The 23,284-nt window shown below is 52.1% G+C and overlaps 11 protein-coding genes across 11 annotated transcripts, besides 2 other annotated features; all 11 read left to right on the forward strand.

Annotated features, from left to right (window-relative positions):
• Positions 1–1,489: 1,489 nt before the first annotated feature.
• Positions 1,490–1,911: a repeat region.
• A 1,151-nt stretch (positions 1,912–3,062) lies between these two features.
• LPMP_230010 (hypothetical protein) lies at positions 3,063–4,898 on the forward strand (the record flags this gene model as incomplete). Its single annotated transcript, XM_010700858.1, has 1 exon — positions 3,063–4,898. One exon carries the CDS (start codon positions 3,063–3,065, stop codon positions 4,896–4,898), a length of 1,836 nt encoding a protein of 611 aa, XP_010699160.1.
• A 391-nt stretch (positions 4,899–5,289) lies between these two features.
• Positions 5,290–5,782: a repeat region.
• Positions 5,783–6,590: 808 nt separating this feature from the next.
• On the forward strand, positions 6,591–7,742 carry LPMP_230020 (hypothetical protein; the record flags this gene model as incomplete). Its single annotated transcript, XM_010700859.1, has 1 exon — positions 6,591–7,742. One exon carries the CDS (start codon positions 6,591–6,593, stop codon positions 7,740–7,742), a length of 1,152 nt encoding a protein of 383 aa, XP_010699161.1.
• A 623-nt stretch (positions 7,743–8,365) lies between these two features.
• LPMP_230030 (hypothetical protein) lies at positions 8,366–9,244 on the forward strand (the record flags this gene model as incomplete). The annotated part of the gene is made up of 1 exon (XM_010700860.1): positions 8,366–9,244. One exon carries the CDS (start codon positions 8,366–8,368, stop codon positions 9,242–9,244), a length of 879 nt encoding a protein of 292 aa, XP_010699162.1.
• Positions 9,245–9,593: 349 nt separating this feature from the next.
• LPMP_230040 (beta propeller protein, putative) lies at positions 9,594–11,030 on the forward strand (the record flags this gene model as incomplete). The annotated part of the gene is made up of 1 exon (XM_010700861.1): positions 9,594–11,030. One exon carries the CDS (start codon positions 9,594–9,596, stop codon positions 11,028–11,030), a length of 1,437 nt encoding a protein of 478 aa, XP_010699163.1.
• Positions 11,031–11,752: 722 nt separating this feature from the next.
• On the forward strand, positions 11,753–12,433 carry LPMP_230050 (peroxidoxin; the record flags this gene model as incomplete). The annotated part of the gene is made up of 1 exon (XM_010700862.1): positions 11,753–12,433. The coding sequence occupies one exon, from the start codon at positions 11,753–11,755 to the stop codon at positions 12,431–12,433; it is 681 nt and encodes a 226-aa protein (XP_010699164.1).
• Positions 12,434–13,289: 856 nt separating this feature from the next.
• On the forward strand, positions 13,290–14,180 carry CYP11 (cyclophilin 11, putative; the record flags this gene model as incomplete). The annotated part of the gene is made up of 1 exon (XM_010700863.1): positions 13,290–14,180. One exon carries the CDS (start codon positions 13,290–13,292, stop codon positions 14,178–14,180), a length of 891 nt encoding a protein of 296 aa, XP_010699165.1.
• Positions 14,181–14,765: 585 nt separating this feature from the next.
• LPMP_230070 (hypothetical protein) lies at positions 14,766–15,287 on the forward strand (the record flags this gene model as incomplete). The annotated part of the gene is made up of 1 exon (XM_010700864.1): positions 14,766–15,287. The coding sequence occupies one exon, from the start codon at positions 14,766–14,768 to the stop codon at positions 15,285–15,287; it is 522 nt and encodes a 173-aa protein (XP_010699166.1).
• Positions 15,288–15,765: 478 nt separating this feature from the next.
• LPMP_230080 (agmatinase-like protein) lies at positions 15,766–16,764 on the forward strand (the record flags this gene model as incomplete). Its single annotated transcript, XM_010700865.1, has 1 exon — positions 15,766–16,764. The coding sequence occupies one exon, from the start codon at positions 15,766–15,768 to the stop codon at positions 16,762–16,764; it is 999 nt and encodes a 332-aa protein (XP_010699167.1).
• Positions 16,765–17,487: 723 nt separating this feature from the next.
• LPMP_230090 (hypothetical protein) lies at positions 17,488–18,588 on the forward strand (the record flags this gene model as incomplete). Its single annotated transcript, XM_010700866.1, has 1 exon — positions 17,488–18,588. One exon carries the CDS (start codon positions 17,488–17,490, stop codon positions 18,586–18,588), a length of 1,101 nt encoding a protein of 366 aa, XP_010699168.1.
• Positions 18,589–20,114: 1,526 nt separating this feature from the next.
• Positions 20,115–21,146, forward strand: LPMP_230100 (hypothetical protein; the record flags this gene model as incomplete). Its single annotated transcript, XM_010700867.1, has 1 exon — positions 20,115–21,146. The coding sequence occupies one exon, from the start codon at positions 20,115–20,117 to the stop codon at positions 21,144–21,146; it is 1,032 nt and encodes a 343-aa protein (XP_010699169.1).
• Positions 21,147–21,996: 850 nt separating this feature from the next.
• LPMP_230110 (nicotinamide N-methyltransferase, putative) lies at positions 21,997–22,782 on the forward strand (the record flags this gene model as incomplete). The annotated part of the gene is made up of 1 exon (XM_010700868.1): positions 21,997–22,782. One exon carries the CDS (start codon positions 21,997–21,999, stop codon positions 22,780–22,782), a length of 786 nt encoding a protein of 261 aa, XP_010699170.1.
• Between the last annotated feature and the right edge of the window lie 502 nt (positions 22,783–23,284).

Below are 23,284 nucleotides of genomic sequence, written 5' to 3' on the forward strand. Positions count from 1 at the left end.
CGAACCCTACGTTAACTTTTTTCCTGCCTCATCACCCTGCTTTATGTTAACTCGATTTTTGTCGGTTCGACTCTACCGTATCCTTGACTGAATTCTGCTTACATTTTTCGTTGAACGCTGTAACTTTATACAGTCGTGCTTTGCATTAAAACACTAGGTATGACTCGTAGCCCGCACCACGCCCTACAGACTGAGAAGCAACGGGATGACCATGCGCCAGAAGCGGCAGTTAGTGGGGGTGCAGGGAAAGAGGAGCTGACGGAATGGGCACATGCTCCAACCTGTTAGATCACAAAAAGGTTTTTGCCGTAAGCAGTTTTCGGTAGCAGTCGCAGAGGGCGGCTGCCACGTTCATGTGATGGAATCAAAAGCCTGGACGATGCGCGCTTTCCATACTTACAAACAGCCAAGAAGTATTACCACAACCATGCAATTACTGAAATCACCGCCTCCAGCATAAGGGGCACGTCTAGTCCGAAGTACAAGCACTTTCGCAGCGACACACCGTAGCTGAAATCAGGTCACACGAACGTCACCTAACGACAACGGGGAAGCTTTAAAGTAACTACAGCATGATCTTGCCGGACATAAAGACAGTGAGATGCATCCACGCCGAGCCATGACACAAGAACAAGGCGGCAACAACCACGCGTCTGGAAGCGGCAATACAGTCAATGACGAGTCAAAAGCCGCGATATGCTTATGGAAGCTGGCTTTTGCACACCTTTCGAGCATACGGAATAAGGGAATCAAAAATAGTACAATCCAACCAAAGTGTGTGTGCAGAAAGTGGGTTCAAAAAAAAAAAAGCAAAGTGCGTCCACAGTATGAGAATGGCAGACCTACACGGAGCTCACGTTACGCAGACGCCCTCGGCGCTGGTAAGTTTGAGTGTGGCGAAGGGTCCCACTCGCAAGGCAGTCTACAGTAGCGAGGTTGCCACAAAGGAAGGAAGCAACTAGTGGAGCCCATGAAACACTACTGCTGCGCAGCTTGAGAATGCGCATGCCCCGCTGGCTTTCAGGAAGGAGTAAATGAAACAGGCTTCTAGCGAGAGTAGCGGCCAAGCGCAGGCGCGACCTGACGAGTATGGAAGAAATGATGCGGCGCCAGCCCTCGAAAAGCCCCCGGCGCACCGTCAAGAGCGTCGAAAAAGAGAATGGCACTGTATTTCGATGCTCTCATCTCAGCGTTTGTGGTGCGTAGCGCTGGCAATAAGCAACGCTGTGGACCAAACGTGGGGCTGTCCAAACGCCTGGCCGGTGCTACACCCATGCCGGGCCGTGGGCCTTCCGTATCGTCCGCGACACACGTGCACAGACATAGCATACGTCACCTTTCACCGCTGCCCGAGGTCAGTCTTTCTCCAGAAGGATGCTGCGCTGCAGAAGGCAGGGGTAGACGTGTATGTTGGTGTTTGCACTCTGCCAAATGGGTTGCAGACCGGCCTACACAAAAGGCCACTTTTTAGCGCAGCTCTTGCGAGTATCATCCATTCCGCTATGACATGAGTAAAACTGCTCTCTTCCTGACGTGCCACAGGCCTGACCACGTGGTGAACAGAAGCACCTGACACGTGTAACTGCAATGGCGCGATCCAGTCATCTGGGCAGCGCCCCTGCCCCAAGCCTTGCCAACCCTCACTCCGCAGGTCGCCCAACAGCCGCTCTCGACATGCCAGCTGCCACCCGGTGTGTCTTTCGGAACGACGCTAGGACCGCTTTCCAGCGGGCGCTTGGGCTTTGGGGCTTGGGATGTTCGGAGTGGTCGGGAGCCCTTCCCATGGCATGAATGGCGCCTACATGTTCCCTGCGGGGGGTCACTCCGGCAGCGCCACCTGAAACCTGACGAGCCACAAAAGCAGCAAGGCATCTCACTAGCCTCCCTGCGTCGCAGGCGTTTGGTTTTGTCTGGGCTCGTGGAAGTTGCGCAAAGGCGGGGGAAGGACAACGCGCACCGGGGCAGCCCTTGGCATCATGGAATAGGAGAGGCGCATCGCACAAAAACGTTTTGGCACCCATGAGGTTGGGTTCGTTTTCTTAAAGCGTTACAGCCGCGCACTGCAAACCGGAATCGAGGCGGGGGGGACGCACAGTAGCATGCGTTCTGTGTGCAGGGTATCTGTTCGTTTGTCATCGAAATGCGGTGACATTGTGATGCGCACCTGGTGGTCAGGCTTTTCTGCTTTGGATGAAACCGACGTCGAGCAAAGAAAGGCGTGAGCAGAAATAAGTGCCCGATTCTCCTTCGACTTTGTCTCTTACATTGAATGGGCAAAAGCAGTGGCTGCCGCAGCGGATTTGCTTTCGTCAATGTCGCGAGGCTTTGCAAGAAGTAACAGTGCCGCTTGCCACCTGTGCCCTTCTCATTCTCGGGAAGTGGTGTTCTTGAATCCTCTGCTGTGGATGCTGCGCGCCACAGTTTTTTGCAACTGCATTCCCCCCTCTGAGCACTCCGACTCTCTGTGTGCAGCGCTAGGGCGTGAAAAACGTTGCACTTGGAAGTGGGCTGGGGCTTGAGAAGAAGGTTTGGCTTATGCGCTATCGAAGTGGACTGGTCAATGTGGAATAGATTACCGTTCAAGAGAAATATTGCATATCTACATGGCAGTTAGCACACTGCCATGGGTTCTGCCATCTGATGAGAAAAAAAAAGAACCCGTGCTCCTGCTGACCCTCTTATGGCTGCGTTTTTGTCTTGCATTGCGTTGTGTCTTGAGCACAGGAGCAGCCTGAAAGGTGTTTTTTCTCTCTTTGAGAAATTGTATCGGCAGACTGAACTGAAAATTTAAAAGCCTTCAGCAGCAATCTCAGGAAATGATTGGTGCTGCAGCAATCTTGAAGATGTGGTATCTTCAGAAAAATTTTTTTTGCTACTTTCTCTTATTCTACATTTCATCACGCGATAACACCACCGTCCACAGTTGAGAACGCGCATTTCTTTATAATTCTATAGCTTATGGGCAGCTACTCTTTTGCCTCACTCTCCTTGTTGACTGAGTTGAGTCGTGCGACGTGTTTGCTAAGGAATTGAGAGGAATATAGGCGTATCGCTGGTACACGATGTGGAATCCGCACAGCTACATTGCTCAGGCTGTTGGGTCCAAGCGCAAGATTATTAACTCTGTGACGCTTCCTTCGTTTTACGAGTACACTACGCGTCTTTTACTGCTTGAGAGGGAAGAAGAGCATCTACGTTCTAAAATGGCCGGGGAAAGAGTGGTATGGAAAATGTCGAGCTTCTCATTTTGTGGCAAAGACTACACAGCGCACTACAGTATTGAACAGGACACCGAACAGTTTGTTCAACAGCTGGGAACTACCGTAAAGGACATTTCAGATGCCGTGATAAGATGCAGGAGCACCTATGCTGACTTCCTCGAGCAGTTGGAGACCTTTCGAAAGATGTGCAAAGATGAGGAGGCGGACTTTATGTTTGCAGACAATATTTCTGTAGATAATGTCTATACGCGAGAGGCGTATCTGTGCCTCGAACTTAGCAGAAGTCTTCCTGTTCCTGCTACTGTATCGATGTTACTTATTGAGCGAGAGAGCTTTCATTTTGTTATCAAAGGTGATCTCTGTACGATTCCTATTGCCGCGATGATCGACGGTGACGGTGCACCTGTGCGTTATGAGGGCGTCGAGTTAGGTTCTGAGACATTCTCCACCAGCAATGGATTCTGCAGACAATGTAAGGATGTAAATGGCTGCTGCTTCGTGACTGTTATATCAGAAAAGGGAATGGGCTGTGCAGCCGCTCTTTTTTCCGCCGAGACGGTGGTGAGTGATGGCCATGTCGAGGCAGTACTACGAACACTGACGGATGCAGGTGCGATTGCCTGTTTCTCGTGTGTATATAATGACGGTACTGTGTACCAGTATGAGCAGCAAGGAATCGATGCTGACAGTGCTGCTATGGCTGCGGCAACGCGGTATGATGCTGTTGCTCATCGTGCTCGCGTAATTCGCTATAGCAGAAACGCCGATGCAATGCATCTACTGATCGATGATACGAAGAAAAGCGTTCCGAGAGATGTGGCAGCCTTTGATTCAGCGTTGAATCCGCCGACCCTTGTGGCAACAATGCAGGCGTTCTCTGGTCGCCCGTACTTTGAAGTGGTGCACCGTGTGGCTCCCATTGGGCTCTTAAGTGGGTCTATGCTTCTTTCCGTCGAGCGGGACAGTCCGTTATACAATAATGTGCTGAAGTGTGGGGACAAGATTTTACTTTTTCTTTTTGCTGATCAAGATGTGTGGAAAAAGGGCTGTCCTCGTCAGTGGCTTGTCCCTGCGAAGTGCGACGCTTTCAAAACAAGTTCAGGCTACTTTTCTGTTCCTCGATGCAGCGTGGTGTCTATTGCGCTTTTGTTCAGTACAGAAAGGAGTTTTGCAGTTGGCGACAGTGCAGTAGTTTTTGGCAGTGTGACCGATGCAACCTTAATAGAGAAGCCCTTCTCGGTACCTCTTTCTCTGCCTTCTATCTTGTTTCGCTACACTCCATTTGTGTGCAAATTTCTTCATCGGAGGTATGGTCCCGTTGGTTTTGTCGGTTATTCATTTTTTTTCTGCAGCACCACACCTCTGATTGCTACGGCCATGGTTTCTCTTAATGTCACTGACATCATCAGTTCTGACGCAGATATAGAGCCAACCGTAGAGCTGTTTTTCTTTCGAAGAGACTACGGACTGTTTCCGGAGTCTGTGTATCCAAACTTCACTGAAGATCTTCCGTTTCCTCTCCATCAGTTGACGGGTGAGAAGTCAAGCGTGGTGGCAGGAAAGGTCGCTTGTCGCCTGCTTCAAATGGGGTTGATAGTGAGGGAGTCTAGCGTGTTTCTCGTACTTTCTGTAACTCGAGTTATCTTTGATGGATCTGAAGTATTGCAGATTGCATAATGTTGGAAACTAGCGCACCTTACATGTAGTTTTTTTTTTTTCTACAGGAACTGGTGCAGCAGAATTTTCTCCGGGATTGCTCAGGTATTCTTGCCCCTTTGGCCTTACGGAACGAAGTGAATATGAATTGCATACTATGTGTTTATTGTGAGTGAATGAAAACAAAATCTTTAATGAGCATATGTTCGTTCCTCCAGCTAGAAGGGAAAAAGATTAAATTTGGCTCGTGTCTTTTGTCTTTTCGCTCTGACTATGTTCCCTTCGATGTGAATAATAGTCTTTTTTCTCCGTTGAGCAAAACTCTTCGGTTCAGAGCTGGAGGTTCGTGTTTGTGAACACGGTGGAGAGGAACTCTTTTTTAGAGAGCCTTTCAGATTTTTTCTATTCCGCGATGAGTCAAACGCCGCTCGGGTCCCACCCCAGCCTGCCTCACAAGCTCATCGCGTGGTGCAAAGCAGCTGTAGACATACGCCGTGCAGCATTGCGCCGAGACAGTGTTAGGAACACGGCCCCCTGGCCTAAGCTATACCCACTTTCTGCTCAGCAGATCGCCTTACAGTTACCCTAATTATGCTGGTGGCCACTCGGTGCACCATTGGAGGTGGAGCTTTGGCTCCCCCACACCAGTAAACAGTGAGTGTTCGAGTGGGATGCTTTCGAGTCTTGCGAACACGCTGCTCATCATATGGATGGTGCATATGTGTTCAGTGTTGTAGGTGGGTACGACGCAACACCATCCAGTGTTGACTTCGCTACGCGGTATGTTCCTAACGGTGTCAGCACATGAAATGGTTTGGCGTTGAGAGAGACAGAGGAACTACCTGATTTCCACACAGCAAGTGTGCACTGGTTCCTAAACATCACGCTGAGGTGTCTGCCGTTATAACGAAGCGTTAGGACGTCTTGAACAGGTCTAAAAAAAGCAAATAGGAAGGATAAAGCTTCTTGTTACTCATCTTGCTGAGCTGAACGATTAGTATTGCATATCATGGCGTGGTCTAGGTGTCGATGCAGCAGCTGGAGTGGGGACCTTCACTTTGCTTCCCAAACGGGGTGACTTTTATGAGTCTTCTATGCTGTTTATATCATCTCAACTAGCTTCTATCCTGTCAATCACCCACGCGTTAAATTGTACTGTGAGACTCGTGCACTACCAAACAAAAAGATATGCGCAAGTGGTACCAGCCGAATTAAAAAGAGCAGTTTCGAGAACGAAGGGGTTGTTACTGCATCAAATACAGACATTCAGAGGCAAAGAAAGGAACAACTCTTTTTATTTTTCTCAGATTGCTAGAGTCTGCTGTAGTTGCGATAGTATCGAAAAACAGGCGAAACTGCTTCAGAGACGAGCACAAGGCAGTTTCGTATACATATACTCGATCAAGTGTGGCAAGCCATTGCGAAGTTGCCAACACAGAGAAATCATCGTAGTGTATTCCAAAGACAGCATTTTTGATATTTGGCAAGATCAGCTGAACTGACTGTAACTGTAGCTGTTTTGTAGTACCTCGGTGTAGGAGCGCTTGACTGTTGCCGAAAAAGATGTCCGTTGAGTTTCTCAACGCCGTTGAGAGGTCGCGGCTGTTGGAGGCTCTTTTTGACAATACCTCTTCTTTTGGCATCTTGTCAAGGAGGTTTCGAGACAGCTTTCAGCCAGCTCGGTACTCTGCTGTGTCTTGTGAGATTGGGCAGATGTGCAAGGAGTTTGTGGCGTCAACGGAGGGAACGGCGCTCCTCGCTGCTCTGTATATTGTGGATTATATGAGGAAGCAAGACAACGTGGCGGCGAAGTCGACATTTTACGACGTGTTAATAGAGCTAGAGCATGCTATTCGTAGAGACATGTTTATTGTGGAGCAGATCAAGTACACCACAAAGGAATCGAAGGAGGGCAAGAAGAGCATAGAGGCCACCCGCGCGGAGGCCTTTCGTATACACTGTGCGGCGAAAGTCTTTGCGTTTCAGCTGCTTGGTGACGTGGTTGCCGATGATGAGAAGGTTGTTTCTTATGCGTCAAAGAAACAGGAATCCATTGATGAGGCTCTTAACGCATGGGAGAAAGCCAGCATCAAGATCAAGGAGCCCATGGCGGATATCGAGCATTGCTGGGTCGCAAAGCAAGAGAAGCAGCAGTGTGGTTCACTGTATGAGACGGCCGCTGTCTTTGATGAACAGCCGAACAAGACTTTTGCGCTACTTCTTCCCTCGATAACAGCAAAGCTACCGATGCTGCCAATGCAGGAAGGCGAACTGCAGTACGTACTGCCTGGGAAGTCAGGTATGCTTCTCCTCGACAGTGCCCCACCCAGCGAAGGGTGGATGATATCCAAGAGACTGCTTGTACAGGCACGCAAATCGAAACTTTCCAAGGATGACGAGCAGGCGCTCCTTGGGCTGCTCAACGAGTCGCTCGTGTCCCGCTTAGGTGTTTCCCCACAGCAGCTGAGTGAGTTAGCGACGCATAACCCGGAGGTGTGTGCTTCTGTGCTGCTCAAGCTTCCATCAGGCTCAGCAGGGGCGTTTATTCAGTTTTTGTTGAAGGGCAACATCCCCGAGGAAAACATGCAGACAATTCTCCTCCGAGCGTCATCCGTCCTGCAGCAAGTTAACGTGCGAACTTTTATTTCTACCATGATCCACAAGCTCAGGGAAAGAGGTGAATTGTCTACCGGTGCGGAGAGCGTGAAGAACTTCGCACTGAGTCTTCATCAGCTTGTGATGAAGGCTGCAAAGGAGAACAGAGAGATTTTTATAGCCGACGCTTTCCGCCCCGACCTGGAGCAGCTGTTTCAGTCGAGTAGTAACCCAGAGGTGAAAAACAGATGGGAAGACATGAAACGGTAGCCGATGATCGTGTCACTGACTCACATTTTTCCGCTCTTGTCTTCTTATGTGTGCATGTACGCCCTTCAGGTCTCGTCCTTTAGTGCTCGTAACCACTCTCGTAAGCTTCAGTAATCGCTCGACCTCGTGTGTTGTTGTTCTTTTCTGTGTGTTTATTTGTTCAGTTTGTCTTGTCAACTGGCTTGCCTCAGTTGGGCAAAGGGGAAAGCAATTGGAGAAAACTGGTCAGCGGTGTCTCGTGCAGGGACCGGAGCGGCAAGTGCGGGAGGCGTTGCTGTGGGTGAAGTGCGACTCGTGCACTTCTTGAAGGAGCAAGATTATTGAAGAGAGAGCGCGTTATACTCTCAGCGCGGTCCTTTGTCCTGTTTCCCAGAGGTGCGCGCCGGAAGTGCGGTGGGTGCAGCCGGGGATATGGTGTGCCAGGCGCTCTCGGTACCACGTAGCGGATGCTGGGGAGGGAGTCAACCTCTAGCTTTCCTTCCGATGCCTTGAACTGTTCATTACTGCTTCTTTCTTTGCTCTAAACCCCCTACTCTGATTTGCCTGCGCACGTATTTGCCACAACGCACTCTTGTTTGCATGAATTCATTTTTGGAACCTAGAGGCCTACGGCAGATGCGGTTATGGGTGACATCAAAGTAACATTTACATTCATTACCTCTGTGGCCATCAACTGCTGTGAGGCCGCACAGTGGAATGATGAGTCGACGGTCGACGTGTCGGAGCGCCGTGCAGAGGCAGCGCTGCATAATTCACGCACTGCAGTGCTCAAAGTTCTTGACTACGACATTGACTGTGCCCGTGTTTTCTGCATGACGTACTCACACGGGACTAGGATGCGATCTGTGTACGAGTCGCTTGCAGATGCCATGGCGACGAGCGCGAACGAGATGATTTGCTTTGCACCGCCTCCTATGTCTGCTGAACGTGTCTTGCGTGTGTGCGCGATGAAGGTTTTAGAGCCTGTTGACGATGTTCCAGAAGTGCTCTTCTGTCAAAAGGCTGCAGTGCCCTGTAGTGGCGCTGTGGCTGTATCGCGCTGGCTGCTGGTTAACGTTCTTTTGTGCGAAAACGATGGAGCTCTGTTGGTGGGCCACCTGCCGTGCGTGGTGCAGCTGACTGGCACCTCCATCACGAAAGACGGTATCTGTAGCAGCCTGTGTACCATGCTCAAAATGGGGGTGGAGTGTGAACGCCATCTGCGAGGCTGTGAGTTATTTTGTTGCACTACTGAGAAGAAGAACATCGTACTGCACAATTCGTTTTGCGACGGGGCTTGCCCGAGCCAAGTGGCTATTATCTACAGTGCTGTCGATGTCGGTGACGTCGTGCTTGTGTCCACGCCTTTGGCTCGCTCAGTTGTCGAGGAGAGACCGTCGGTTTTCCAGGCTGTCGTGGTGAGGCGGTTTGCAGAAGATGGGGTTACACTGTATGATGTGAAAGAGGTGGACACTGCTGTCGTCTTGGAGAGACTTACGTGTACACAGGTGGTGCCTCTCTAGCTGCTTTGATTCCCCTCGAGGAGGGCGAACGAGGAATAAACGAAGGACTAATGCTGATGCTATTTCTCGTCAGTCTCTCTTTCATCAGCCGCGGAGTTGACTCCTTGTTTCTTGCAGGCACTTCCTGAGGGAGATTTTTAGTAGTTGCCATACAGGAGTGGGCAGCAAGCGCTCTCTCCCCACTCCCTCCTTTCATGCTACTCTCTTCTTCCACACGTGGTTCTGCACGCATTCCCTCTGCTCTTCCTCTCTTTTGCTTTAGCCTCTGCCTGCTCGTGAGAACTACGGGTATCGCGGTCGGACGCTGGGGTACTGTAGATAGCACGACCACCTGTTTTTTTAGCACACCATGATCACTGACTGGACTCTACCGCTCCGCAAGGTGCCCACACACGCCACCAAGGACCCCTCAATTGCGTGGAATACGGTCCATCTATGCTATGAGCAGCGTTTTTTCGGTCAGATCACGAGTTTGCGCTACGACCACGCCGGTTTGTTGCTGGGAGGCACTTCCACAAATCAATTTGCGCTCCTGCGTGTGCCTCAGAAGAATGGCGTAGTCGTAAATGAGCAGACAGAGCGCAAGAATTACTCCATCCGCTTCCGAGAAGATGACAAGCTTTACATTCAAGCTGTAGATCAGCGCGTGGTTGTGCGGTCCCCGGAGACCGCGTTCGAACGGCAGTATCTAGGACATTCGCGGGATGTGCGCTCCGCCATTTTTATTGGACGCCACAACTTCGCGTCCGCGAGCGACGACACGACAGTTAAGCTATGGGATCTGATGAGTGATGATGAGCTCGGTGCGGCTCGTATTCACACCGACTACGTGCGCTGCCTTGAGCCGTACTCTGGTGGCTCGTTCTTGAGCGGGTCCTATGACCACCGAGTGAACTTGTGGGACCCCCGAACCGGCATGGACGCGCCGTTGCAAACCTCAGGGGGCGTCATTACGCAAGCGGTGGAGGCACTGTGCTTCGTGCCGAATGAAGAGATTGTGGCTGTGGGTGCTGGCGATCGCCTGGTCATCTTTGACCCACGCAAGGGCCTCGGTACACCCTTGTTTCAGGGCTCATTTCATACCAAGTCAGTTGTTGCGGTGGCCTACTCGGAAAAACTGCGCAGTCTCCTCACCGGATCGCTGGATTGCCGCGTGAAAATGTTCTCACTTGACGGTAGTGAGCTGCGCTGCATTGCGAATAAGCGTTTTGAAAACGGTGTGACATCGCTGGCTGTTCACCCTAGCTCGACGGAGTACGCCGTGGGTAGCACCACAGGCGAGCTCAGCGTATACCGTTTCAAGGAAGCGGAAGGGTTAGTGGACGACCTTCCGGAAGAATTCGTTCTGGAAAAGGAGAAACCGCGGTCGAAGGAGCAGGTTATGCGAGACAAGATGAAAGAGGTTCAGTTCCTCCTCGGGCGCTATCAGTATGGCAAAGCGCTCAAGACCGCTTTGTACTCCCGACACCCCGATGTCCTCGTTTCCACGTTTGAGGAGCTTGTGCGTCGAGGCGCGCTGCACATCGCGCTGAACAACCAAAACGACCGAACTGTTGTGCGCGTTCTTCGCTTTGCCACTCACTACGTCGAGATGCCGCAGTTCACGGACACAATGTTTGCCGTGTTTGAGACTATTTTCGACATCTACAGCGCCTATGTGGGCAAAAGTGTCTTTTTTCACCGCGAGATTCTGAGCGCACAAAAGAAGATCGGCGCGTCTCTCGCGGTTATGCAGCGCATGGAAAGGACTATGGGCATTATGGAGATGATTGTGCATTCGGAATAGCGGCGAAAGCTGCATAGACAGCGATGCTAACCCGCCGCGCCCCACAAGCTATCCCTCTTTACTTGTCGATGTTAGAAAACGGTCAGTAAGTGTAATGAATCGTAATGCGTCGTGTAAGTGGTTGCGTGCACCGAGGAACAACGACAACGACAACGAGAAGCCTATCACCTGTGACGGCAGTAAAAATCACCAGAACAGTGCAGACGTCAATGACGATTCCAGTGGTAGTGGCATCACTCAAAACAGGCGTTTGCGTCAGGAGGGGACGAAGCCGTCTGCGTCTTCGTAGAAGTTAGTTGCCTATTCCAGAGGATAGGGACACAACCTGGCAGAGACAGTTATCGAGGTCATGAATGTGGTGTACTCTCTTTTTTTCTGGATGCTGACTTCCATCACGCGTGATGCAGTTGTCAAAGGATTGTAAGGCGCACCACGTAAGATGTGTGAAGGCGGGGAGGAGAGAAGGAGTGCAACAGAGCACTTCGACTCTTGCGTTGACGGCAGTTGACACTTGCCTTCTCGCCTCTCCATTTCCTCCCGTTCTGTCCCGCACCGCTCTCTTCTGCTGCCTCTCGTACTTTCTTTGAATTCTCATACGGTTGTAAGTTCACTTACCGCTACGTGCCTTTTCTTTTCTACTGTATTCAGCAACGAGCGCAGCGTGCACACCTTTTCTGTTTATCATACTTCTACCTCACTCAACTTTCCTTGAGGCAAACACAATGCTCCGTCGTCTTGCTACCAAGTGCTTCCAGCGGAACGTGCAGTGTCGCGGGTTCGCTGCTACTTCGCCGGTTTTGAATATGGACTACCAGATGTACCGTACGGCGACTGTCCGTGATCCTGCGCCGCAGTTTTCTGGTAAAGCTGTGGTGGGCGGTGCAATTAAGGAAATCAACAGCAACGACTACAAGGGCAAGTACATTGTACTGTTCTTCTATCCAATGGACTTCACCTTTGTTTGCCCGACAGAGATCATTGCCTTCTCGGACCGCTATTTGGAGTTTGAGAAGCTGAACACGCAGGTCATTGCCGTTTCGTGCGACTCTGAGTATTCTCACCTGGCGTGGGTAAACACACCACGCAAGAAGGGTGGTCTCGGTGAAATGAAGATCCCGGTACTGGCGGACAAGTCGATGGAGATTGCGCGTGACTACGGTGTTCTGATCGAATCTGCCGGCATTGCTCTTCGAGGACTCTTTGTGATCGACAAGAGCGGCATCCTGCGTCACTCTACGATAAACGACCTTCCAGTAGGTCGAAACGTGGACGAGGTGCTGCGCGTGGTGGAGGCTTTCCAGTACGCGGACCAAAACGGTGACGCGATTCCATGCGGATGGACCCCTGGAAAGCCCACACTGGACACCAAAAAGGCTGGCGAATTTTTTGAGAAGAATATGTGATCATTTTCACCTATACATGTGCTACATATATATACATATATATATATATATATATATATATGTATATATATGTTCTCTGTTTTCCCCTTGACAGCGCAAAGACAAGACATAATCAACCAGAAAGAGCAATGCACTGAGAGAGGAAAGAAGCGAAAACAACAACAGCCAACACACCTTCGAGCATGTCAAAGAGGTTCAACGGTGACTAGCACGTAATACCACAGTGCAAGACAGAGACCGAGGTAACGGGGGAGGGGAAGAGGGAAAGTGGACTGGGCATTTCATTGGGTTTACATATCGTTCTCGTTGCTTCTCAGCCACCTGCCTCGGCTTCTACTCGACCGTGACCCTGCGCCAAACCTTCGATTTGGGAGGATTTGATGTGCCTTTCTTTTGATGCTGTTTCTTTTCTCAGTGACTGATACGCACGCTCTACTGCAGTGAACAGACAGAAGAAACGGAAAAGGCTGCAGAGCCTGGATGGCAAATCCTTCAGCTGCGTCTGCTAGCGATACCTCTCTATGTGACCGAGTGGTTGCATGTGACTAATGGCGGTGCAGCGCAGAACGCTTCGTAGGTCAACAGATGGAAACGCCCTCATGCTGGCTCCAGGATTCCTGCACACTCTCCTGATTCTGAACTCTTTGAATGTGAGCTTTCATCTTTTCTGATGCTTCATCAAACTGCTCCCCTCTCCACTTTTCTTCTTATGTGTTTGTCTCATTTTTGCTGCATTTTTGTTCGTCCTGTCGCCCCTTAACAACTTCAACAGGAAAAAAACTACCTGGCTGTAGCAGTCACAAACTGGAGAGGAAGAAAAAGAGGCGAGGTACTAAGAGCCTCGTGGGTGCTTGCAATGTCTCGTATGAGTGTGCCGCCGAAGGTCGGGAAGCGGCCCGACATCGCCATGGAGAACACCAATCCAAAGGTTTTTTTTGACATCAACATCGACAACAAGCCAGCTGGCCGCATCGTCATGGAGCTGTACGCTGACACGGTCCCCAAGACGGCCGAGAATTTTCGAGCTCTCTGCACAGGAGAAAAGGGCAAGGGTAGGAGTGGCAAGCCCCTGCATTACAAGAACAGCGTGTTTCACCGCGTCATCCCGAACTTCATGATCCAAGGCGGCGACTTTACTCGCGGAAATGGCACTGGCGGTGAGTCCATCTATGGCACGACTTTCCGGGATGAGTCGTTCTCTGGGAAGGCCGGCCGACACACTGGGCTTGGGTGTCTTTCAATGGCCAATGCAGGTTCCAATACGAACGGGTCACAATTTTTTATTTGTACTGCGGCCACTCCGTGGCTCGATGGCAAGCATGTTGTCTTTGGGCGTGTCATCAACGGCCTTGACGTCGTGAAAAAAGTCGAGCGGCTAGGATCGTCCTCTGGAAAGACGCGCAGTCGCATCGTGGTGTCCGACTGCGGTGAGCTGGCGGGTGATAAGACAAAGGCACAATTGCAGCAGCACCAGCAGCAGAAGCAGCAACCGGCGAAGGCATCTGTGGGCATGAGGCCGGTCACTGACACAAAGGCTGTGGAGAAAAAGCTGGTAGTTTCTTCGCCAGTCGCCGAGGCGAAAAAGACTCTCTGTGCAAAGAAAGATGCACTACCACGGGCAAGCGCATCAAGTGAGGCGAAGAAGCGTATACGCGAGGTGAACGAAGACGAAGCACGGCTGGTACGCCTTCGTGAGAAAAAGGCAAAATTGGCTGCTCTGCGTTCGAGCGCTGAAGGAAATGAGTAACTGCGTGCTCTAGCGACTACCCTGATTAAGATTTTTTTTTTGGTGACTCTTTCTTTGTGCTTTCTCACTTTTGAGTATTAACGAAAAAGCGGAGACACGATGAGTCGAAGCAGTACCTAACAAATAAACAAAATAGGGAAAAGTAATCGAGCAAACGCTGGTGTGTCCCCCGTGTGGTGTGTTTTCTGAGTGAGCGCTAAAGGAGCGGCACGCTGGTCCGAGGACCTAGTCAACAACGTCTGCGGACAGCTGTTGGAGCCCTGCCACGCAGTGTCGGACACATGGTGTCGTTGCACTACTGTCAAGGGTGGGCACAACTTAGCATTCTGAGGCCTTTGGTGACGTATCCGCCGCGTACCCTTCTTAATACTCTTTTTCTGTTCTCCTATCCCTTTATTCACTTCCATAATTTCTCTCTTTTTTGCTCATCTTACGTTTTTAAAATGCCCTCTGGCTTTTCCGCCTGTATCATTCATGCGGTGCACAGTGCAGTTTGCTTCGAGAAGTGCGCCGCAACGGCATCCTTTGGGTTCTGTGTGTCGTGCAGGCACATCCTCCTGTCTCCGCCACGATTGCTCAGAAAAAATGCTACGTTGTGTATCGAGAAGTCTGTGGTACCAGTTCAAGGACCTCAAAAGTAAGACCATTCTCGAAAAGCTCCGAAACAGAAAGCTTCAGCAAGGTGTCCACCCCTCTGACTTGGATATGGAGGAGCTAGCAAAGGAAAGCGGCATTGCGCCGCCAAGTAGTGTCAGTGTGCAGGACTTTATGCACGAGAAGGAGGCAGTGCTAGAGATGCTACAGGAGCAGCGACTGCGTCGCATAGCCAGGCGCGAAGCGTTCCTGGAGTGGCAGGCCGGGCAGCGCGAGAAAGGCGCCGCTCACAGGCTTGTTCGTCAATCACGAAAAGCAGAGAAGTATAAGCGCCGCCACTACCATGCCACGAGTGGGCGAATGCTGCCGCTCTCTGTTTCTCCTGGCGAAGCACTGCCAGAACGTCACACGACCACGTCAGTACCAAAGGCCTGCGTATCATCGACCGAGTTTCTACGGGGAGGTTCAGCAGAAAAGTATCACGCAATACACCTCTCTTTAGGGAAAAAGTGACCACCTGCTCCAATGAGCGTGGCTCTCTCCTCTGCACGATCTCTTCACACAAAATGTACCTAAACGAAGAAAAACAGGAAGGCAAACGAGTCGAGTAAAGTTTCCCCTCCTATCTGCTCGCCGCTTTTTTCGAGGACGGTGAGGACCACTAGTCCTTGCTGCGCGACCACGGACAGCATGTGTGCAGATGCAGAGGAAGAAGAATCAGGTGTGCCAATATAGTGGAGGGGGAAGAAGGAGGCGCGGTAACTTTTCAACCTCTCTCTATGTGGTTCATGCCTGTCCGCGTGCGCCCCGTTAGCGTCTCCGCGTCGATCTCTTAGCAACCCCTTGGCTGGAGGCCTACGTGCACACAACTCTCGCTGCTTTTCATTCTTCTCTCATTTCTTCCTCTGCACTGCGTGCGCGCCTACGTGCCGATCGACTCCGTTGCCGAAGGCTACACTCTGAGCAGTACACCAAATCCAACGAACGTGTTATGTTCACCAAGTTTCTCTCCCGCGTGAGGGCGTTGCCGCCAAGATCGGGGGACTGGGCCAACAAGCTGGGGCCTGTTGCTCTCATGGGCTATTCGGGAGGAGCGCACATGAGTTCAACGAAGCTGCTGAACCATTTCTATGAGTCTCCACGAGACTGTGACATGTATGCGGAGTTGACTTTCCATGAGCCCGGCCCTGTCGAGTGTCCACCGGAGACGGTCATTTTTCTCCCTGTAATTCAGTGTGGTGAGATGCTCAATGACACAAATGAGCCCAGCGGTGTCACCAAGGACGACTGGTACGTAGCTTTGACGGAGGCAACGACAGAGTTGCTGGAGAAGGGCTACGTACCAGTGAGCGCTGGTGGCGACGGGTCAGCGACACTGGCCATGATTGAGGCGTACAAGCGGCTTTTCCAGTCAAGTGAGGTGGTTCTCATTCACTTTTCTTCGAAACCGTCTCTTGAAAGGGCGGAGCAGCCGATTCGTGTCTTGCTTGAGAAGGACCTGTTGAAGGGTGTTGTCGAGATCGGTAATCGCTGCGTCTCGTCCGGCGACCGCAAAATACGCAAGCAGAACAAGATTATGTACATGGATATTCAAGCCATCTACGCGAAGGGGCTATTTTGCATTCGCGATATCCGCAATGACTATCCCGTTTTTCTTAGCATTGACGCTGATGTATTGGACCCGGCCTTTGCACCGGCCGTGCAGTCGCCTGTGTCTGGGGGTCTCTCTACACGGGACCTCTTGCACATCATGACCGGCATCCGAGGCCCCAAGGTGGCTGGTATTGACATCCACGGGTACCACCCTACTCTTGATGTGTGCCGTGGCGATGGACTGGGGTTGACGCAGATGGCATTGGCAAAAGTGTTAAAGGAATCGATTGTCAAAGCGTACACAATCTCTACGCAGACTGCAGAGGAGGGTCTTGAACGAGTCCGCATGCTGCAACGACAGGGTACGCTGTCTGACAACCCGTACCCCGACCACTGATGCGCCGCGTTGCTGTGGTACGTGTCGCGCTGTAGATAGCTTTGTGTCGAAGGTGTCTTTCGATTGTGTCGTATCCACAGAAAGCGTGCCAAGCGTATGTCTTTTTATTTTGCGTGAAGCGATGCAGCGCCTCGCTGCATCGCGAAAACTCTAGCACCTCTGTGGCACTGCCGCTGGCTCAGCGTTGCCGGCTCTTCTCTGTTTGTGCGAGCACCAAAGGTGCACGGGTGCAACTGTGGTGACGAACGCGATGTCTGCTCTATGGTGTGCAAGCTCGCATGACATTGCTGCGAATGTGCGGCGTATCTTCATCGGCGTTTTTTTTTCTGCTGTTCAGCTCCATGTAAACCGTTGCATTATTTCCTTCTTTTCCTTTCCTCATGTTTCACAACTGCCTTGCTGAGACTCCTTCGCTTTGCCTGTCACACTGCCATATATCGTTGTAGAGGAAGCATATTGTTTTTCTACTCTCGCTCGTTATCCACAACGCTGAGTTGGGTCCAGTCACAAGCACTGAATCGTGCGCGCATACATACCTCCCCACACGTCCACAAAGGCGCAATGTCAACGAATGGAGCTGTAGTCCCGCGCGAGGGCTCGCCGCAATCGATTTCCGAGGAGCTCGAGCGCCGTCGCAGCGAAGCCCGCACCTTGGAGCTGCAGGTCTCGCGTAAGGAAGCGGAGCTTCAGCGCGCCAAGGAAGAACAAGCACTGCTGAAGGAGATGCGCACTGTGAACGAGATGATCATTCGAAAGAAGGAGAGACAGCACGGTGAGGGAATGGCGCGTGGCCTAACAATATCTCCCGAGTCTCTAGCAGAACTGAAAAGCTTGGAAGACGCGCTGAAGCTCGAGAGCCAAAAGACGGTGGGGCTCCAGAACGCAGCTAATGTCACTTTACGTCAGATGGAGGAGGTGGAACGCTCGCTGGAGCAGACCGAGAAGCAACTTGTGAAGGCAAAGCGTTCCACTGGGTGGGATATCGACCGCAATTCTGCATGCACGGAGACGGCCGTGGAGAGTGAGTTCAAGGAAAAGAAGAAGCAGCTCTCTTCGCTGGCCTCCGAACAGCGCACTCTCACCGAGGTGTCGGAGCGACTGAAGCAGCAGGCTGCAGAGTTGCAATCCAAGATAGACGCCACTGAAGATATGGACGAGCTTTTCGCTGAGGCGGAGGAGGAGCTGCGTCAGGCAAACACGCGCTATAAGGAGCTGAACGAGCAAGTCAAGAGCAATGAGCGCATTCAAAAGAAAACAGAGCGCGTGCTGACGGTGGCGAACACACAGGACCTCTACAAGCCCATCCGGCAACTGGAGGGAGACAAGAGGGTGCTGCACTGCAACCTCTCCAAGCTGCGCGAGACCAATGTGAGCAACTCCAAGTCCATTCTTTCTCTCGAGGTCCGCCTGCGCCAGTTGGAGACCCGCCTAGAGGCCATCAACGGGTTTCTTCGGGAGGTCTTCGCCGAGGTGGAGGATGATGAACCCATGGACAATGTGCCGGAGGGTTCGGCTGAGGTGCCGCTGGCGCAGTTCGAGGAGCTCAGTGCTGCCCTGGAGCTTTCCCGTGAGACGGTGGTACAACGTGACGATCAGTTAGATGAGCACGACTGCAAGATCGAACAGCTGGAGCGGAAGATCATTATTCTGCAGAACGCCATTACGTCGCGCGAGGTCTCCTCGAAGGTGCAATCCCGTGGAAGGGACAAGCAGCAGCGCGACATGTACTTGGCTTACTCACGGCGGCGATGGAAGCTGCAGGCAGAACGTGATCAACTTGCAGCGGAAAACATTACATTGCGGAAGAAGCTCGCGTCGGTGTAGCGACGTGGCGGTCCTGATAGCCCTTTTTTTCTGTTCCATCATGTAATGTTTCGTCGGTAGTGGTGGTGAGTGTTGACGTCCATTGTATTGCTTTTCTTTTTTTCCTCTGTTGATGTCCACCTGCGTTGTTGTCATGGCAAGGTCAAAGTGCAGGCTGCAAGTAAAATGGTACACGATTGTCTGCAAGAGGGGAATGGGAGGGGTACTGGGGAGGGGATGCCGCGGCAAGGTAACGCCTTGGTCGATATAGGGGAGGGATGGAGGACATCGAGGGTACAAGTAATGGCGTGAACGGCACTGGAGCAGGTGCGTCTGCTTGTTTTCTTCTTCGTCCCTCCTCATCATGTTGTCTCTCCCCCAAACGGTTTCGCTCATAGTGCGGTTTCGTCGCATATCGAGATACCGTTTGCCCCCCCCTCCCTCCCGCCTCATGCGTCTTCCCCTGCTGAGTCTAGTATGCGTAAGAGAGCTGGGAAAGGAGAATGAGGAAAGGAGGGACCCCTTGCAGTTGACCACTGGCTGCTGTTGCAGCTTTTTTTCTTTTGGTATGGACCTCTCTGATGCACTGACATGCAGCAGTGTGCATCACTACCATTCTTCCTTTTTGATGGACCCGCTGGGAGGGGATGTCACAGAGTGAAAGTGTGAGAGAGGGGCGGACTGCAGACAGTATTGGCTCTCGCATCGTCTCCTCGCCTATGCAAATTCGAGTAGGGTTTAGACGTGTTTGTGTGTGTGTGTGTGTGTGACTGTTGAAGCATCTCAATCATCTTTCCGCCTCTGCGCTCCTACGCCGTATCGTCATCATTCTCTTTTTCCTCGACTGTACCAGCTGTGCCGCTCAAGTGTCTGTATCTATGTGCATGTATGGCTTTGACGCCACCTTTTTCTTCTCTTCTTTGTTCACCTTTTTCGTTTCATGTTTTCGATGTGTCTTCTCGTGCGTCAGGTGGCGTAGGACTGGCACAAAGGAGAGAGGTGGATGTCACACCTAGTAACGGCGTCGAAGAGGCAGCGCAGCGTGTGGAAGCTCATAACACCATCAACTGCCATGTCTCCTCCCTGTGTTCGTTTCACTTTTAGAGCAACACTCGCGTGAATCTTGCCGATTACACCAAAGGCGCCCACAACACTTTCCCCAGCTGCTTATGTTTCTTTCTTTCTCGCGTACTCTCGATGTCGGTGTGCGCGCGGCGGTGTGGGATTGCATGCGGGACACCAGTGTCGGTGTTGACTGACACTGCCATTTAATTCCGCTCCAAAGGTCCATAACCTCGACCGTGGATGGCGAATGCGCTCTCTCTGTGCAGCGTAACTGTCGCTGTAAGCTTCTAGGCATGTCTTATTTACAGCCCCTCTTTCATGCAATCACCCTTGCACGTATTCATCATCTTCTCCGTTTCTCGTGTCTTGTCCGTGCACCCATGCGGATCGTCGTCTCGTGGCTCAGCTCAAGTACACCAATTCCGCTCTTTTCTCTGCTTCACATTCCAGCGTGTTATGTAACCACTTTTTACCGCGGCACAATGACAGCACTCGTGGAGGAAATAAGGGAGAAGTACTCGCTGTCGCTATCAGCTGACTACGTCGAGCGTTGTTTGCAGTCGAAGGCGTCGCTGACCTCCCTAGAGCTTTATCAGAAATCGCTTTCGGAAAACTTACGGGATATCTGCGGCTCAAGCCTGCTGCCGTACGGGATTGCCACCCAGGTCTCTGCCACCCTTCCCAACGCTGTCGTCATGCAAATCAACGCGTCGCGTGACGCTACGCAGCCGTTGCGTCCCTGCGCGGATACCTCTGAGGAGGAAGCTATTCTCAATGCTGCCGTTCAGCGCCACTCCAGCAAACGTCTGCTGCGATTGCAGCTGACTGACGGAAATGTCGAGCTCCCAGCGCTGGAGCTGTCCACCTTGCGCGTGTTCAAGGGAATCCCGACCCCTGGTGAGAAGGTGTTGATTCACAAGGATGCCGAGGTGCATAACGGCTGCATCATCTTCTCCGAAAGCAACGTCTCCTTGCTCGGCGGTGAGGTGCATCAGCTGAAGCAGGACTTCCTCGCCCACCGCCGCCGACTAGAGGCTGGGTATCAGACGAGCAACGGCCTCGATGGGGCACCTCGTTTTGCGCCTCTGATGGTTGGGCAGCAGTACCACCGTAATGTGACGCACATTGGTTCCTCAGCTGACATGGGACAGCACGGTGGAACTACACTGTGCAACGCGAACGGGCGTGGGAGAGGGCGCGGGAGCTACGCTCACAGCGGTGGCGGTGCCGGCTATGCCCAGCAAGCAAACGATAGCTATGGGAGGCGTGGCAGGGGCGGCGGTCATAGCAGGGGTGGCCGTGGCGGCCGCGGTGGTGATAACGCTTATGGCAACGACGGTTGGCGTAGTGGGGGGAGGAGCGGTGGTGGCCACGGTGGACGAGGCGTTGGTGGTGGCGTCAACTACTGCGGGCGTGTCGGGGATGTATCGCACCACGTTGACACCGCAAACTTCCAGCCGTGCACGGAGAAGTTTCCGGAGATTAACGAGGCAAATTTTCCGCGGCTGGTATGAGGCTGAGCGCTGCCCCTCACCAGGAAGGTAGATGTGGGGGGGCGTAGAGTGCGGCTCCTGGATTAGCAGCTATGCGTCGTATGCTTGGCTTGCGTTCTAGTATCATTGTGGAGATGTTCGTCTGCAGCAACACCTACACGAAAATACACATGAGAAGTACGAAGTGAGGCACCCGCACACATGTGCACAAAGGTAAGCAAGCTGTTTTGCACCTACTCGAATCACAGCGTAGCTCAGTAAAGACGGTTCTTGAGGGAGGAGGGAAGGCTGTGGCTGCATGCAATTCCGTACGTCTCAGCGGTGTTTTTCTCCCGAGTGCGCAGACTGATGTGTGATGGCGACGCAGAAAACAGAGGAGCATGTCGTCCTGCCCATGTGTGTCTGCGGCAATGTGTTGAGGTGTTATGACGCATTCTATATCAATTGCAGCTATACATCCAACTGCTACTAGTCCCACCGGTGCATCTGAGGGTGGCACTGCGCAAAAAGTTCATTGCACGCGTCTCGTTTTTACTTTCGCTGCGGGTCCTCCTCACTTCCTTTTCTCTCAGCTCAGGTCGGTACTCTAACGTTTAGTACACCCGCGCGCGCAGCTTTCCTTTAACCCTTTCTCAAATTAGCAGGTGGGGCAACGGAGAAAAGAAGTGACATTTTCTGCCCCCCCCCCCTCCTTCAACCTACCAAGACAGTCTGGCGAATACTTAGACGGACATCCATACACATTTCCACATTCTTGCGCCGCTCACGGCTGAGACGGCAGCACCTGATTTGTATTGCGATCGCTCCATTGACACCGAATGCCCACCAGTAGTACTCACAAAAGATTCCACCGTTGCTAGGCTGCAGTGTGATGAATACGAAGGGCGGCCAGCGCAATGTCCTCGTTGGTGCTTGCTACGACAGCAAGTATGCGAATGTGGAGACTTTGCGAAAGCTGGTGCTGCTGGACTGCCGCTATGCATGGGTGGATCTGCCCTTTTCTACATGTGCGGCGCGCTACCAGATGCTCGCTCGCCAGCGCGGTGCTGCTGCCTCCGGCCCAACTACACGAGAGAACGCTGAGCTAGTGGCCCTGCTGAACACAGACAGCATTCCGCAGTATGTGTGGCCAGCTGCCAATCCGATGTGCGAGTGGGTCACATCCCATAGCAACATGTTTGAAGGCAAAAGCGTACTGGAGCTGGGGTGTGGGGCTGGCATTCTTGGGTTCACGGTAGCTCAGCATGCCAGGCAGGTAGTCCTGACTGACTGCTCCCCTGTCTCTCTCGCCCTTGTGCTTGAGTCAGTTGCGCGAAATGACTACCGCAATTGTGATGTGGCTGTTCTGCAGTGGGGAAGGGAAGACCAGCTGGCGAAGATAAAGCTGGAGTGCAGTGTGGACTCCTTTGACATTGTGATAGGCAGCGACATCTTCTACTTCAGCAACAGTCTCAAAGCTGGACTTGAAACTGCACGCAGCGCTCTCCTCCCCCGACATGACAGCGATGCGGTGTTTCTCTGTGGTAGTGTTACCCGCTCCGACCGAATGGAGTTCGACCTCGAGCAAATTCCACTCCGGGAAGGGTTCGTCCTTGCTGAGTTGCTCGTGCTGGACCCGTTTCGCCTCTACATTTGGAAGATGTCTGCCTCGCAGTAGTCCTTTCTCTCCGACTCTTGCCTGAATACTCATAAAGAACTCTAGCGTTTGGCAGCCGATCACCTGCCTGTCGTCGAGGTCAATCACGGTGCGACGTTGAGGGCGAAGAGCTGCCGGGCGGACCAGCTCCCAACCCTCACTGTAATGTTATGCCCGGTGTGATCAATGCTGCACGTTCTCCCTGCTATTCATACTAGCCCTGCATGTCTTTGGCACTTCGGGGGTGCGTCTCTCGGTCATTTTTCTTTTTGGAATCATTGTTTTTTGCTGCTGGCTGGTGCCATTGCATCTCTTTTCGAGCGCGGTAAGCACTCCTCAGTCAACACACGAGTGAGCGTCCTCCGATCTTGCGGTACTGACGAAGTGTATAGTGAAGGGGGCTTCGTGCTCCCCCAAGGGTCACATACCCACATATATATATTTGTGCAAACGTAAACGCAGAGATGTGCGGGCTCTCCCACAGCCCGAAAGGCAGAGTAGTCACCATCGGAGAGGATGGCGT

The sequence above is a fragment of the Leishmania panamensis genome, assembly GCF_000755165.1.
Source record: "Leishmania panamensis strain MHOM/PA/94/PSC-1 chromosome 23 sequence".
Classification (NCBI taxonomy): domain Eukaryota; phylum Euglenozoa; class Kinetoplastea; order Trypanosomatida; family Trypanosomatidae; genus Leishmania; species Leishmania panamensis.